At 44.1% G+C, this 14,668-nt stretch overlaps 1 protein-coding gene across 1 annotated transcript; it reads right to left on the bottom strand.

Moving 5' to 3' along the window:
• Positions 1-905: 905 nt before the first annotated feature.
• ROPN1 (rhophilin associated tail protein 1) lies at positions 906-13,228 on the bottom strand. The gene is made up of 5 exons (XM_046001257.1): positions 13,113-13,228; positions 8,734-8,851; positions 7,310-7,471; positions 1,475-1,650; positions 906-988 (listed from the first exon to the last, which is right to left on the bottom strand). Exons 1-5 carry the CDS (start codon positions 13,226-13,228, stop codon positions 922-924), a joined length of 639 nt encoding a protein of 212 aa, XP_045857213.1. The 3' UTR covers positions 906-921.
• Positions 13,229-14,668: the final 1,440 nt, after the last annotated feature.

Below are 14,668 nucleotides of genomic sequence, written 5' to 3' on the forward strand. Positions count from 1 at the left end.
GGGGACATTGCCCCTTTAATACCGATCTCTGTAACACAAAATGGTACCTCTCAGAGTGACTTGCATTAAAATGATTTGAGTTCAGGGGTGCTTTGCTGGCTAAGTCAGTTAAGGGCAAGCTCAGGTCGTGAGGCTGAGCCCCAGGTCAGGCTTTATGCTGCACATGGAGCCTGCTTAAGAGTCTCTCTTTCCCTTTCCCTCTGTCCCTCCCCAACCCCCATGTGTGCTCTCTCGTGTTAAAAAAAGTAAAAGGTGATTTGAGTTCATGTCTTGCGTTCATGTAAGACAGTGAGCTCATTGAGGGCAGAATTCAGATATGATTCATTTTTGTATGTCCAGAAGCCAGCATAGTTCCTAGCTGGGGTTGCCAGGTTTAGCATGAAAACAAAACAAAACAATACTGAAAAGCTATTCGCTTATCCAAAATTCAAACTTAAAAGGGTGTCCTGTATTTTATCTGGCATCCTATTCCTTGCATATAGCTAACCTTGACAAACATTAGTGAGTGAGTGAGTGACTAGCACCATACCAACAAGTGGAGAGCCAAACTGGTAAAAATGTGGATTGACTATGTAGAAGATCATTCATAATCACAAAACATCAGAACTGTCTGGTTAACATGCTACCTGTGAAAATCTTGACAGCCTGGCTTTGACTTGAGACACATTTTCTACCCTGCTTGGTTAGCCATTCTCAGTGTCCATGTGGGAAGGATACACATCTTCTGTTCATGTAAGTGTTTCGTTCCAACAATTTTACATCTTAATTCCACACATTTCTTGAGTTCATAGGTTTGCTTAATTGTTTATTGGTGTGGACCAGTTGTACAAGAAAATTTGCATTAGATGGTGCATGGGATTTAGTCGTTCTGAAGCACAATCAACTCTGTTATCTTCCTTTAAAATGGCCAAAACTGTGCTTTTATTCCAGCCGAACCCTGGGGTTTTGGGTAAAGTCATTGACTTTGATTAAACCATCAGGACCAATTCTGTTTGGGAAGAATATACATCTGGGGTTAGTTCGTTGAGCAATCAGTTTTAAGAAAGACAGTGTATTAACTCTCTCCTTCCAAATGAATTCTTTGTGGATCCTGCCCTCAATGCCTGTCTTTTTCTTTGACCTTGGCAGCTGGCTCCTCCTCCCCCACTCTTACCCTACTGCCTAAAACCTGAGTGTGAGTCAGTCACCTGAAGGGCCTGCTAAGATGCAGACGTGTGGGTCCCGCCCCTGAGTTTGTGACTGGGTATTTTCAGGTGGCAGCCTGAGAACTAGCATTTCCAACTCATCACCAGATTCGCTGTCCTACGCCGTTCTTCCCTGGCCTTTCCCTTTCTCTTTCGGGTCCTTAGTTCTTTTTCTTCATCACATTTCTCTGTGCCCAGAGCAGTATAATATAGTAACCTTGCTATATCATGGCCCGCTAGGTTTGTTTTCCCCATACTCTTTCCCCTCTGATGGGTAAAAGTTTACTTACACTTCCTGTTCAATGTAGTTCAGCATTCGGCTGACGTGTGAGGCAGAGATCTCCCCATCCACCTCAGCAATATACGTGTAGAGAAACTGGAAGGTGCTAAATGGGATCCGGGGAGGTCCACTGTCATGGTCAGATGATAACACCTCGCACACTATCTTGAGAGTTTTGGCAATGGTCTACAAAATCATAAGATAAAATGAGAAAGTCATTATTTCAAACTAAATTCCTAAGATCAGTTTAAAGGTTTTATTTATTTATCTGAGAGGAAGAAAGAGAGTGTGCGCACCCACACGCGGGAGTGGTGGGGAGGAGTGGCAGAGGGAGAGGCAGAAAAGGACTCCCCTCTGAGCAGGGAGCACAGGTGGGGCTCAATCCCAGGACCCCGAGATCATGACCTGAATGGAAGGCAGAGGCTTAACAGACTGAGCCACCCAGGCAACACCCCCCGCAAGATCAGTTTAGATAAACGAAAATAAATAAAAATATTGCTCTCAAAAAATGAAGTGAGAAAAATGTAATATTCTGAAAGCTTGAACTTTTTTACACCCAAACATCATTGAATTCCATCTAAAAAACATTGATGTACTGGGCTTCTTTCTTTTTTTCCTTTCCTTTCTTTGTTGGAGGGATACTCTCAAGGAATTAAGTTTATGAACTGCTGAATATTTTAAGATATTTATTATTTTCATCAAAATAATCTCACTAAAGGAGAATTTGATTTTACATTCTAAAAAATTAAAATTATTTCTTATTCTTATTGCTCTCCAATCTTACGTCTGAAGAGTTGAGGTAATTAGTCTAGCTCGTATGCTCCTGTGGGACGTGGAGCAATGCCACAGCGGAGGGGAAGTGGGGAGGAAAAGGGTCAGTCCCTGGGAAGACAGGAGTCCCAGATACAGGAAAAGTGACACTGAACATTAAAACCAGTTTTTCTAAAACATGTAGATCCATCGAATCAGAACACCTTGGTTGTTCTTTGTTTTTTGTTTTACACCTTGTATTTTATATGACATGACATTCACCTCATTGTTTCCAGGGAAGAACTAGATGATGATGGATGCCCAAAGGTTTACAGTATAGGAGCCAACAAATGAAACTTCCAACATCAAAAGGTCATGTTCAGAATTAGGTTTTACTAATTCTGGATTTACTAATCCAGTAAACCTAATTTACTAATTAGGTTTTACTAATTTACTAATACCATAAGCGATTCTTTACATAAATTTCCCAAGTGAATGAGTTGGGAAATTACAGGGGTAAAGGAAAGAAATGATTTGAAGAAAAGATTGTTCAGTTCTGAATTAGCAAACATAGGTTAGCGTGTCTACAGGGCAGTTCACCAAAACAGATGATGTGTAGATTGTCCTTACACACCTTCCAGGGACCAGTGAACAGTGAGTCCCGAGTGGTGAAATGGGTGTGCCTGGGAGAAGGAAAAGGCAGCTGCTGTTATCTCCCCAGAAGGCTGGCTGGCATTGCCCTTCCTCTGCAGCTGCTGTGGGCTGCTCCCTTCCCTTTCTCCCCGTGAATAGGATGGATGTCTACAGGATGCCTCTTTAACTTGTGTGTGTTACCCAGGGATGTAAGCGGGGAGGTATCAGGAAGTATATGAGGGTGCTGAATCAACTTGGCCATCTTCCTAGAGAGATCGTTTTACCTGATGACAAGTGATTTAAACATTGTTTGCACTAATTATTAACTTTAATTGATTTAATATTTACATTTTGTTTCTTTATGTTGATGAACATTGCTACCTTATGAACTGGAATCATCATGGTACACGAATTTTTAAAATGGTAAAACACATGATGTCAAAGAGTTTTGGGGTTTGCAGCAGGCCCCTTTCATTGACCCTCCCCTGCCCTTGGGAGCCCTGCCCTGGAAACTGCTTTGAAGTGCCACCAGTGGCAGTGTGCCAGACGCTGCCAGGAAGGAGGGTGAGTGGCAGGCAGGCCAGAGGCTGGGGAAGAGGCTGTCAGTGAGATGGTGGGGCATGTGCGGGATGCGAGGTCAGCATGAAGGGGGGTTTGGGGAGATTTGCAAGCTTATGTGCAATGAACTCCATCATCTCCACTCATAGCTCATCCCCTCTGCTTCCCTTTCTTAAAAAAATCCCTCCTGCCTTTGTTCTGCTGTCTTCTTCCTGCAGGCTCATCCACATTGGGGTACTGTTAAGGACTGAATTGTGTTCACCCCAAATTCATATGCTGAAGCCCTAACCCCAGGACCTCAGAACGTGATTCTATTTGGAAATAGGGCCATTTTAGAAGTAATTAAGTTAAGATCAAGTCTGTGGAGTGGGCCTTAAACAAATAGGATTGCTGTCTCATAAGAGGAGATTAGGACATAGACACGCCAGATACATACCATACCCAGAGGGACAGCTGTATGAAGAAGCAGGTAAGGGCGCCTGGGTGGCTCAGCTGGTTAAGGGTCTGACTCTTGGTTTCTGCTCAGGGCTTGATCTCAGGGTCTTGAGCTTAAACCCCCACATCGGGCTCAGAGCTCAGCAAGGAGTCTACTGAAGTTTTTCTCTTCCCCTCCCCCTCCCACTACTCACCCATTCTCTCTCTCAAATAAATAAATAAATCAAGAAAAGAAAGAAAAAGAGAGAGAGAGAGAAACAGGGAGACAATGGCCATTTACAAGCCAAGGACAATGGCCTCAGACACCTTAATCTCAGACTTCCAGCCTCTAGGACTGTGAGAAAATAAATTTCCAGTGTTGAAGCCACCCAGTCCTGGGTACTTTGTTCCACCAGCCCTACAAGCTAATACAGGTGCTTTCTACCCCAAACAGTATCTTTTGTTAATCAAACACACACCTCTAAGTTTTATTGTCCTCATAACATTTTAAAATATTTTAAAATATTTCATACATTGATGAATGGATAAAGAATTCTCTGGACTAGAACTTTCATAAATCTAAAGTAAACAAGGACCTGCGTTTTGTTGCACAAGATTTTTTGATCAGATGGGGATCTGCTTGATAAAGGAAGCCTTAAAGCATCTTCTGAGAGTGAGTCACAAACCCAGAGGTGAAAGGCTCAGAAAGTGAATTATTTGCTAACAAAACATGTCCTTCCTTCCAATGAACACAGTCTTCCTTTTCTACAATCAGTCCCAGTGGAACAGGAGGGAATAGAGGCTAGTGGAGCTACTCCTAGAGGAAGGAGTGCTGAGAGGGAAGAGAAATATAGGTCTGCATGCCACAGCCTTTTGAATCCTGGGTGTAGACTGGGAGAGCTCAAGAAAGTCCCTGTCATTAGAGGAAAGGAGGGAACTGGTTTTTCTAAGTGACACCAACATCATGTCTGACTGGTGAATTGGCAAAGGAAGGAGAAATTCCTGGGCTTGCCTCTAAGGGTATATGTGTATATATATGGAGATTTTATTCATTTATTTGAGAGAGAGAGAGAGAGTGTGCGAGCACGAGCAGAGGGAGGGGCAGAGGGAGAGGGAGAAGCAGACTCCCCGCTGAGCAGAGAGCCCAGAGCAGGGCTCCATCCCAGGACCCTGAAATCACTACCCGAGCCAAAGGCAGACGCTTAACTAACTGAGCCACCCAGGCACCCTAAGGATATATGGTTTAACTAGACTGCAAAGCCTCTACCAGATGTTGACACCCTCACACCTCCACATTTAAGTTCCCAGCAATAGTCCACTATGAAACAGATGGGTATAATGGACCTGGTTCCTGGATTCATGAGGCATCCTTTATTTACAGACTAGCACTTCAGGCTGGCTTCACCTCGAGGTGTTCTGTGATGTTGGGGTGATGGGGGGGCACAGTTAGATACCTGAGGACCTCACTGTTATCCAAAGTCAGACCTGAAAGTGTCTCAGTAGAAGTAGAGAAGGCAGACTAGAATCATAGTCTGTCAGAGATGAAGGAACTTTTGGAATATCTAATCCAATCTGTTTTAGAAGGGAGGTAGAAAGATACAATTCACCTCTTGGTTTCCCCCTCCCCAGTGCGGGAGGCAGACATACCAAAGTAAACCTAGCAGCTGCACTGTGAACTCAGCAGGAGGAGGAGTGGAATTTAGAATTCTGTAATCACTTCTGATAATGGCAAGGTATGTGGAGGGAGAGGACTCACATCTCACAAGGTGGGGAGGGTCTGTGAAGTGGACCACCGGAGCCAGGGAGCTGATGAAGGTAACCTGAAAGGGTTCAAAGAGGCCCTCAGAACCCACGAGAATGATGACGAGCCGGGGATGGGGGTGGGAGGGAGCACTGCGCTGTGAGAGAGGAGAGACCTAGGACTTAGGCTGCAAGCCCCTGAGACCACATAGACAGTATTTATTCCCACGGATTTCCAAGGACCAAGACATGTAGGAAATCCTTTGCTTGATGGTTGTGTGGTCCTGGAGTCACCATTTCCCTATTACACACACTGCTGCCATCTTGAAGAGTGGAGTGGTATGGAAAAATCTGAGAGACTGGGCATTTATGTCAAATCTGTTTCTGGTACTGCATCGGACTAAAATTCCTGGATTGAATTGAATCTACTTACTTTCCTACTCAACCCTCTGTGGGTAGGGTAGATGAGGAAGCTCAGAATTAACTATAGATAAAATAAAGTATGTTCCCTCCTCCCTACCCCAGATATCTCTGCATGTATTGTGAGTAAATTTGTTGCCCTATGAGAATTTAATAAAATGTGTCTATTTTTAATTTGTCCTCCTGGACTCCCCCCAACCTTTGGGGCTATTTTCACAGAAGTGTGATAGTGCTGACAGGCAAAACTTCTGCACTGGCTGCATTTTTCCTCTCCTCTTTGGAGGAAAGCAATTTATTCATTATATCGTATTACTATATAGGACAATGAAGATAAAAAACTATGAATGGCTCCACCTCTCCTTGTCTCTAAAGAAACGATTATAATGAAAGTTGCAGGGGAAGCCTATAGGAAAAGTTGAACTTGCTAATATTTCTCATAATTTTTGTAAAAACAAAAATGTCAGATATGCATCCCACATGTATTCAAGATGAAGGAAAAAGATGGTGTTTAGAGTTGTTGACTGATCCAGACTACCTTTATGTACCATTTGCTTTTGGCAGAGTCAATAATTTTCTCATTAACTTTCAAACTTGCACATATTCCAGGTTTTAAAAAAAAACCCATGTTTCTGATTCATTTTCATTTAAGCTATTATAAAGGTGTTTAATAAGAGTGAGTCCATATATAAGATGACGCCCAAAACTTTTAAATAAATGTATGAACTGGGTGCAATATCTTTTTCTTTAAAACAGAAACATTCCTTTTCCAATTGTAAATCAAGTCAAATTTAGAAAAGGCATGAATTTGTATGAGCCTCCGACATCCATGATGATGTCGTAACGGTAAGTCTGGAAATAGCTTCATTTCTCCTTTCCTGATCTCTCAGCTCTGATTTTATATCCAATTATGCTTATCAAATAGTAAGCCTGCATCTCTTTTTCAAAGGCCCCGTCGGTGTATCTTCTAGGTGTCTGGAACTCAAGTAGAAGCGAATCTCCTGCAGCTGGCTATTGGTTATCTTTAGGAATATGAGTGGAGTGGTGATGGAAATAAATCCGAAGGCAATGATTGAAATTCATAAATAATCCAGAAACCACATTCTAGTAAACTCTCCCCAGGGTCTGATGACAGGTTTCCCCTCTCCCCTCCTCCCCTCTACTTCTGGCTGAGGAGCAGAGGAATGACCTAATTCAGAGAGGAAGGGAAGTAGACAAGACAGGTATGCTTGTCCTCGGCCCAGAAGACGGACTGTGTGTGCAGAGGTACTACTCTTCCAGGCCCAGACAGAGCTTTTCAGGTAAGGAACAAAAAGCAGTAAAGCTCACTTACAACTCCAAGAGAACTGCAAGCAAGAGCTAAAAACTTCAGCCACTCGATCTCCTCTGTGAAACGGCCCACATTCATCACACTATTAAACAGGTCTGTTGGGAGACTCAGCACCTTCCACATCTGGGCCAGCTCATCTGCATGGATAATCAGTCTTCCAGCAACCTGCAGGCCAGGGGACAGACGATGGATAGGGAGGGACAGGATGAGAGAATGCCCCAAGAGACACTTCCCAGCAAGGCCCACATTTTCCCAGCACCCAGGTGGGATCAGGGCAGGACTCTGGTCGTTCTCTTTGTAAGGGTAGAGAAATATTCAGTGTAGTGTTAAGCGTGCTGAAGTGTGATGCAATCATTTTAACTCTCAGTGTCAAGATTATAGGGAAATAATATCTTTATTTTACATTTTAATTCTTTTCGGATACTTTTATTGTCTGCTGTTTTATCCCTAGGTTGTGCCTATAAGGGAGATAGGGCAGCCTGCAAATGAAACCAAGGAGCTGAGGACTTGTCTGAGACCAGGAATCAGTAGTGAAATTAGAATTAGATGTTAAGTCTCTTGCTTCTAGGTTCTGTGGAGTTCTTTGCACTAGACTTCACATGTAACCCTCATGCTTTTCCAAGACTAATAAGGGGTCTGTGGTCTGGATGCCTAATATTGCTTGGTCCCAGGCATGTCAGATCTCTGATCTCTGCCATGTCTGTTGCATAAGGTGCTTGGTGGTTAAGAGGAGAAAGGGAACAAATGGCCAGTCATTGGCCAATAGTGTGATAAGGCTACAGATGCCCCAGTGAAGCAAACACCTTCCCCAGTCCTCTGATTCTAGTGAAATGCTAAGCCTCTGGGAGCAAGGTAGTTGGCTGTCAGTCTTCAAACACCCTAAACCTCTCTGTCCTGGATTTTAAAGCAGAGTATAGAGGTGCTAAACCATATTTCCTGGGAACTGGCCAAACTACAACTTTCTCAAGTCAGACCTTCCTCATCCATTCACTGGAAAGCTCCCAGATGATGTGGCTTTGAAGAGAGCGAGGATTTTCCCTAAAAGCTAGGCTATGTCTGCATCTGGGGTAGCTGGGAAACTCTCCAAACTGTGATTGCCATCATATTGTGTTCTTGATCAATAAGAGTGTCACAGTCAAGTGGACCTGTGCTTTTCTGGAGAGAAGGGATTATTAGTATTGAGTTGATTGCCTGGACATTCTGCCAGCTTCAGGGAACTCTGGGATGACCCCACTAATAACTCAGCTTGTAGCCTATTTCAATATCATTCCTACCCTAAGAGAAGATTTGCTTTCAATGAATGGTTTAGTGGATTTTATGATATTGATTGGCCAGCTGGCTGCCGGGGGATGGTGGGCTTTTGTCTGTGCCCACCTGGCCTCGGTATTACCCCATCTTCCCCCTTGTTGCTGTGGTACAGCCCTTACCCGAGAATGCAGGATCTTTAACAGCTCAGGTGTAAGCTCTGCCCAGTTAGACAAAGCCACTCGCTCAGACCGCTCTCTCACTGGAGGAATCTCTCCACGGGACATAGCCCCAAAATAACTACAAGAAAAAAAGTTAGGGGGTGGGGAGAAAATCCTACATTCCAGTGCCCTCTGGCTGCTTTTAGAACCCCCTCTCCTTTTTCTTGAGGGCAGGGGATGGAGGAAAGAACATTTGTTAGGGACTCTTATATGCCAGACACTTTGTTTAGAATCGTTCATGTACAGGAAGAGCCCGAATGTGTTACCTGTCATTCCAGGTATAAAGAACACTTAGTGAGGGGCACCTGGGTGGCTCAGTGGGTTAAAGCCTCTGCCTTCAGCTCAGGTCATGATCCCGGGGTCCTGGGATCGAGCCCCGAATCGGGCTCTCTGCTCAGCGGGGAGCCTGCTTCTTCCTCTCTCTCTGCCTGCCTCTCTGCCTACTTGTGATCTCTGTCAAATAAATAAATAAAATCTTAAAAAAAAAAAGAACACTTAGTGAGTAAAAAGATTTGTTTGTGTCTAAGGATGACAAATAATCAATAAAAATTTTGGTATGGAATTCCCTGAAGCTTATAGAGTCTGGGATTTTTTTTTTCCCAGTCATCCCTCCTAAGTGTTTCATATACACATGTGTATGTGTGCAACCACATATTACATACACACATACACATATATGTATAATAGGAGATACAGAATATATATGTATTATACATTATATAGAAGAAAATATATTATATATGACATATATACACATAATACATATGTAATACATTATATAACAGTAAATTGTATTTCTCCTCTATCTATTCTATAGAACACATATATTTTCTAATATATAATATGTACATACATATATACATAGATTATATATTATATACATTGTATATGATATAGTATATATATAATAGGAGGGAGAAAAGGATCATTGTTATTTTAAATCCCCACTCTCTTTTAGGGAAGAAGATTCCTGGTACCTAGAGGAACTGTTTTTTAATCATAAAATCTTTATTTCCAGTAAGAAGGCTATTGACATACTTAAAGTTGATTATTAGGTAGTGAGTAATATGTAATATGTAATAGGGAGTCTCGGTAGTGGGTAATCTAGGTAGTGGGTAATATGTAATATGTAATATGTAATTAATATGTAATCCTGGTAATATGTAATATGTAATTCCAACTTGGAAAAAAGTTGGAAGAGCACTAGAGTGACTTGTACAAGAAAGGGGAGGAGAAGGAGGTGCTCTCAGGGTGAGCAAAGAAACGTTTCCAGCTGGGGATTGTAAGGCTTTAAGGGGCTTTAAGGAGCTTTAAGGGGAGAGAGAAAGAAGGTTGGCAGGGCACTCTGAGGGAGGCTCAGGTGAGAAGACAGGCCACGGAAGGGGTGAGACGATCTTATATGGGGGTGTGTGAAGTAAAACTCTTCTCTATCTTTCCTCAAAAAATTTTAATAAAATCTGCCCGCTCACTGTCACTTTGTGGAGTGGACTCTGGGTGCAACATGGAAAAAGTACTGAGTCCGGTTTCAGGATTGATATTAGACAAAAGAGTTGGGGCACCTGGGGCTCCGTTGGTTAAGCATCTGACTCTCTTGGATTTGGCTTAGGTCCTGATCTCATGGCTCTCGGGATGGAGCTCCGTGTTGGGCTCCTCAGTTGGCAGGAGTCTGCTTGAATATCCTCTCCCTCTGTCCTTTCCCTTGTTCTCTCTCTCTCTCTCTCAAATAAATCTTTTTCAAAAAAAGATAAAAAGGGCCGCCCATAGCAGGAAATGGACACAGGAGTTGACACATGGGTCACCAATGCTATCTGGAAGCGTCTGTCTCCATCAAAAGCCTTGTTATTAAGAATCCCAGGATCCCATGCCTCTGCCCCTCTCTGCTTTAGTTTTCATGAATAAATAGTCTCATTATTCTTCTCCAGATCCAGGTAGTATAAAAAGAATAACAGAGGGAATTTTGTAGAAGCCCATACTAAGGTCAAGCCATACAATGATAGGGATGCACCACTACCTGTCTCTAGGTTCCAGAGCAATGTAGAGCTACAAGGACCAAAATAAGACCTTCCAGGTATGGCCTTGGAGGTCAGCAGCAGGGAGGGCAGAAGAAATACTGTCTGGATGTTTACCATGTGCACGGGCAACTTCCACAGACAGATCAGTGTTGGGATACGTGTGGGTTCAGAGTGACGACAGGAGTGGGCTATAGTAACTTGGGCAGCATGAACCGGAGAGATGGAAATGCAGCTCATGTGGCGGAAGTGACCGCCCAAACAGAGAGTGATACTCAACAGCACTGTCTTTGGACTTTTTAACCAAGTTGGTGAGAGAATGTGGAAATGAGGCTGAAGTCAGGGATTTAGTACTCTGTGGGTTATTTAGCTTCATTTGCAATGAACAATTCCACAGTTATTCACATATATTACAAATCCGTGCGGTCACACATACCACAAGACACGTTTATATCCTGCAGATGTCTGAGAGGTGATTTCTTCTCAGACAGCACATATGCAGGGAAATTCTTGCTTGTGATGAATTAAGCACATATTTTGTCTTGGGAATACTTCGTGGAGTTTCTACAAAGTGCTACAGGCTTGTGAGTCTCATAAAACCATCTGATAAATGCTTTTCATGTATTAATAGATGGAGAGTGCTCTGGGGTCATGCTTTCCTTTCTCATTGTAGCTAAATTACAAACTGATTCTTCGTGGATATCTAAAAAATTTATAGCACATGATACAAAAAGGGAGCAAGCAGGCTTCAACAGTGGAATGTTTTCTCCCATAAATGTCAGGGACAATGGCAAGAAATGTCATTTTCCTTGTTATAAAGCAGCAGCATAATAAAATGGGGGGGGGTTTAAACTATTGTGTTGTATAAAACAAAGTCTGTCTGAGTATGCCAAAAGAAATTAGTCTTCTGATGCCAAAACACAATCTTGGAGATAATATATAAAATTTAGAATGGAAAACTAAACAGTCTTCATTACTAGCAAAGCAACCCCATTACGTCCCTTATTTACGAGCACCACTGGCTTATTTTCCCTCCATCTGTAAAAGCTTCATCCTGACTCAACCCAGCACCAGGAGTGCACTGGCTCGAGACTGTGAGGCTCATCTTGGATAACACTGTGTGCCTACTCAAGGTGGCCACACCCTCCTCCCACCTGCTCAATACACCTCACGCCGAGGACATTCTCCCTTCTTCCGGCCCCCCCTCAACTCACCAGCTAGGCTCAACAGCCTCTCTGACTCCCCTTCTCCCGCTGAAACGCTACTAAGAAGGTCATTATTAAGCAGTAAAACTTCCAGGAGGTATGGTTAGTTCTCAACCCCTGCCTCAAGTCCCGGATCCCCAGTGTCAAGCGGGCATGTGTCCCTAAGAAGCCATTTCATAAATGAGGGGCTTTCTGTGCAAAGCTGTTTCAATCCGGGCCAACAGCTAGCTCTCGCCGTGCAAGCTCTTTCCACGGAACAGCCTCTGGAGGTCGCCCTGAAAGGGGGCACCTGAGTTTGAGGAACAGTGTTTTCAGCCCCGGCCCGCTTCTCCTGCCCTCGGCACTCAGGGCTGCCTTCTCTCTCCAGAGTGCAATGTGCACTGCGTGGACATGTGCATGTTGAAGGAACAGACGAGTTCAAACAAACACGAAATAGAATTTTCCCAAAGACAAGCCACAGAATGTCTCTGGTTGAGGCAAGAATGAGCTTGATCGGCAGAAGAAGCCGGGTGCGTGGGGGGGGGAGGGGTCCTCAATAAGGCGCAAGCGCAGAGGTGAACCAGCTGGGACCGAGCGCGCACAGCCCAGCCTCAGTGCCCGGCTCCCCGAGGCGCGCTGCTGCTCTCTAGTGGTGAGACCCGAGACCCGGCCCTACTTCGGACCAGGGAAGGCAGGCGGGGCTGCAAGGAGGGGCCGCCCCCACTCTCCCCTCCCCACCCCACCTCCCCCTCCCACCTCCATCCCCGCGCCTGTTTCCCCTGGGACGGGGGGGGGGGGGGGGGCGCGGCGCAGGGACCGCACCAGGCGCGTGTGCGGCCGGGTTGTGGGACTCTAACTCCTGCTGATCGCCCCAGGAACCTCGGCCGATTGCTCTGGGGTCCTATCGCTCAGTCTGGGTTGCTTAGGGGCGGGCGACCCACCCTCACCCAACGCGATGTATTTATGGGTGGATTTTAAAGCACCAGAGCAATTCGAGAGCTGAACATCACAAGGTGATGCTAATCGGTCCCTACTCCCAGGCTGCAGCCATGACAACCTCCTCAGTTTTCCCGAGGACCTCCCCTCCTCCACGCCCCGCCTCCACCCGCAAGGGGCACCCGGGGCTGAGGTGAGAAGGAGTACGTACTCCGCAGCCCACTGGATGAGATCCTGCGGCTGGGTCCGAATGGCGGCTTTGGTGAATTGCTTCAGCAATTCCGGCAGCTCCGGGGGGATGCATATTTGCTTATCTGTCTGAGGCATTGCTTGGTCGACCTAATGGAAGGGGAAAGATAAATAAGTAAATTGGGAATCTTTGAATCATAAAAGGATAGGGATCCTGGGCAGGATACTACCCTGCCTCTGTTTGATACTCTCCATACTGGGGAGAGTTCAGTCCCTCATAAGGTGTATGCATTCTGTTGTTACACAACTCCGAAGTTAGAGAATGGGTTACTAATCGTTGCTTTTCGTTCTCGTAAATAATTATGTCCTTTACATAAAAACCACACAATACTTCTTTATTTAAAAAGTAGACATCAGGGGCGCCTGGGTGGCTCAGTGGGTTAAAGCCTTTGCCTTCAGCTCAGGTCATGATCCCAGAATCCTGGGATCAAGCCCCGAATCAAATCGGGCTCTCTGCTCAGCAGGGAGCCTGCTTCCCCCACCCAGCCTGCCTGGCTCTCTGCCTACTTGTAATCTCTGTCTGTCAAATAAATAAATACATCTTTTTTAAAAAGTGACATCAGCAAGAGGTAAACAAAAATATCCCTTAGTGATGTCACCCCCAAATACTGGATATCTCCTTCAGAATCTTTTCAGTGTAAATATATATGTGTTTGTATAAATAAAAATAGGGTCATGAACATGTTCCATTTCACACACACACACACGCACACCTCTTATGACAGAATAAATTGTAGCAAAATTTACTCTGTGAATCCTTTATTATTTGATATTAGGTTATTTACAAATAAAAATAATCACTAAACAGCCATTTAGTGAATAACTCTCCTTACACCTGCATGTATTTATCTTTTTAATTGTAAAAGAGAAAACTTGTACAATTCATTCAGAAGGTTCCAGGACAAACTGAAAAAAAAAACACATAAAAATCCATAGACAATATGCAAACAGTAAATTAAAAGATTTTGCCTGCTGTTTGTAGAGAAAGAGACTAGATAAACCAAAAAGCCCCCATCTTCACACCTACATGTTAGACAAATCCCAGCAAACACACCTTTCAGATTAGATTGTCTTGCTGAACTTGAAAAAAAGTGAGAGAAATCCTTACGTTCTAAATAAGACGAGTAAAGCAGAAAGGAGACTGGTAAGCAAATGCAGAAAGTAAGGGGCAAATGTAGATGCCAGGAAGATGAACCTTTCATACCAATGATCAGACAAGTTGCAAACAGACCAGGTGGTAGGCCACAAAAGTGAACAAATGAACTGCTGGACTGAGACCCTAGAGGATAACTCACCCTCGATGTAAGCAGTAAAAATATGTGTGCCTACAAGCGGGGGAAACAACCCAGAAATGTGTCTTCATTGTTGCTTCTTGTTGGGGGCAACATAGTTTCCCACAAGTCTGTTTGCCACAAACTACATCTAAGTTTTAGACTTATACCACTGACCCTGTTGGGAAATCCCAAGAAAAGAAACTTAAAGTGGCATCAGGTTGGTGATAAAGTGGCCCCAGCCTGG

The sequence above is a fragment of the Meles meles genome, chromosome 4 (assembly GCF_922984935.1).
Source record: "Meles meles chromosome 4, mMelMel3.1 paternal haplotype, whole genome shotgun sequence".
Lineage (NCBI taxonomy): Eukaryota > Metazoa > Chordata > Mammalia > Carnivora > Mustelidae > Meles > Meles meles.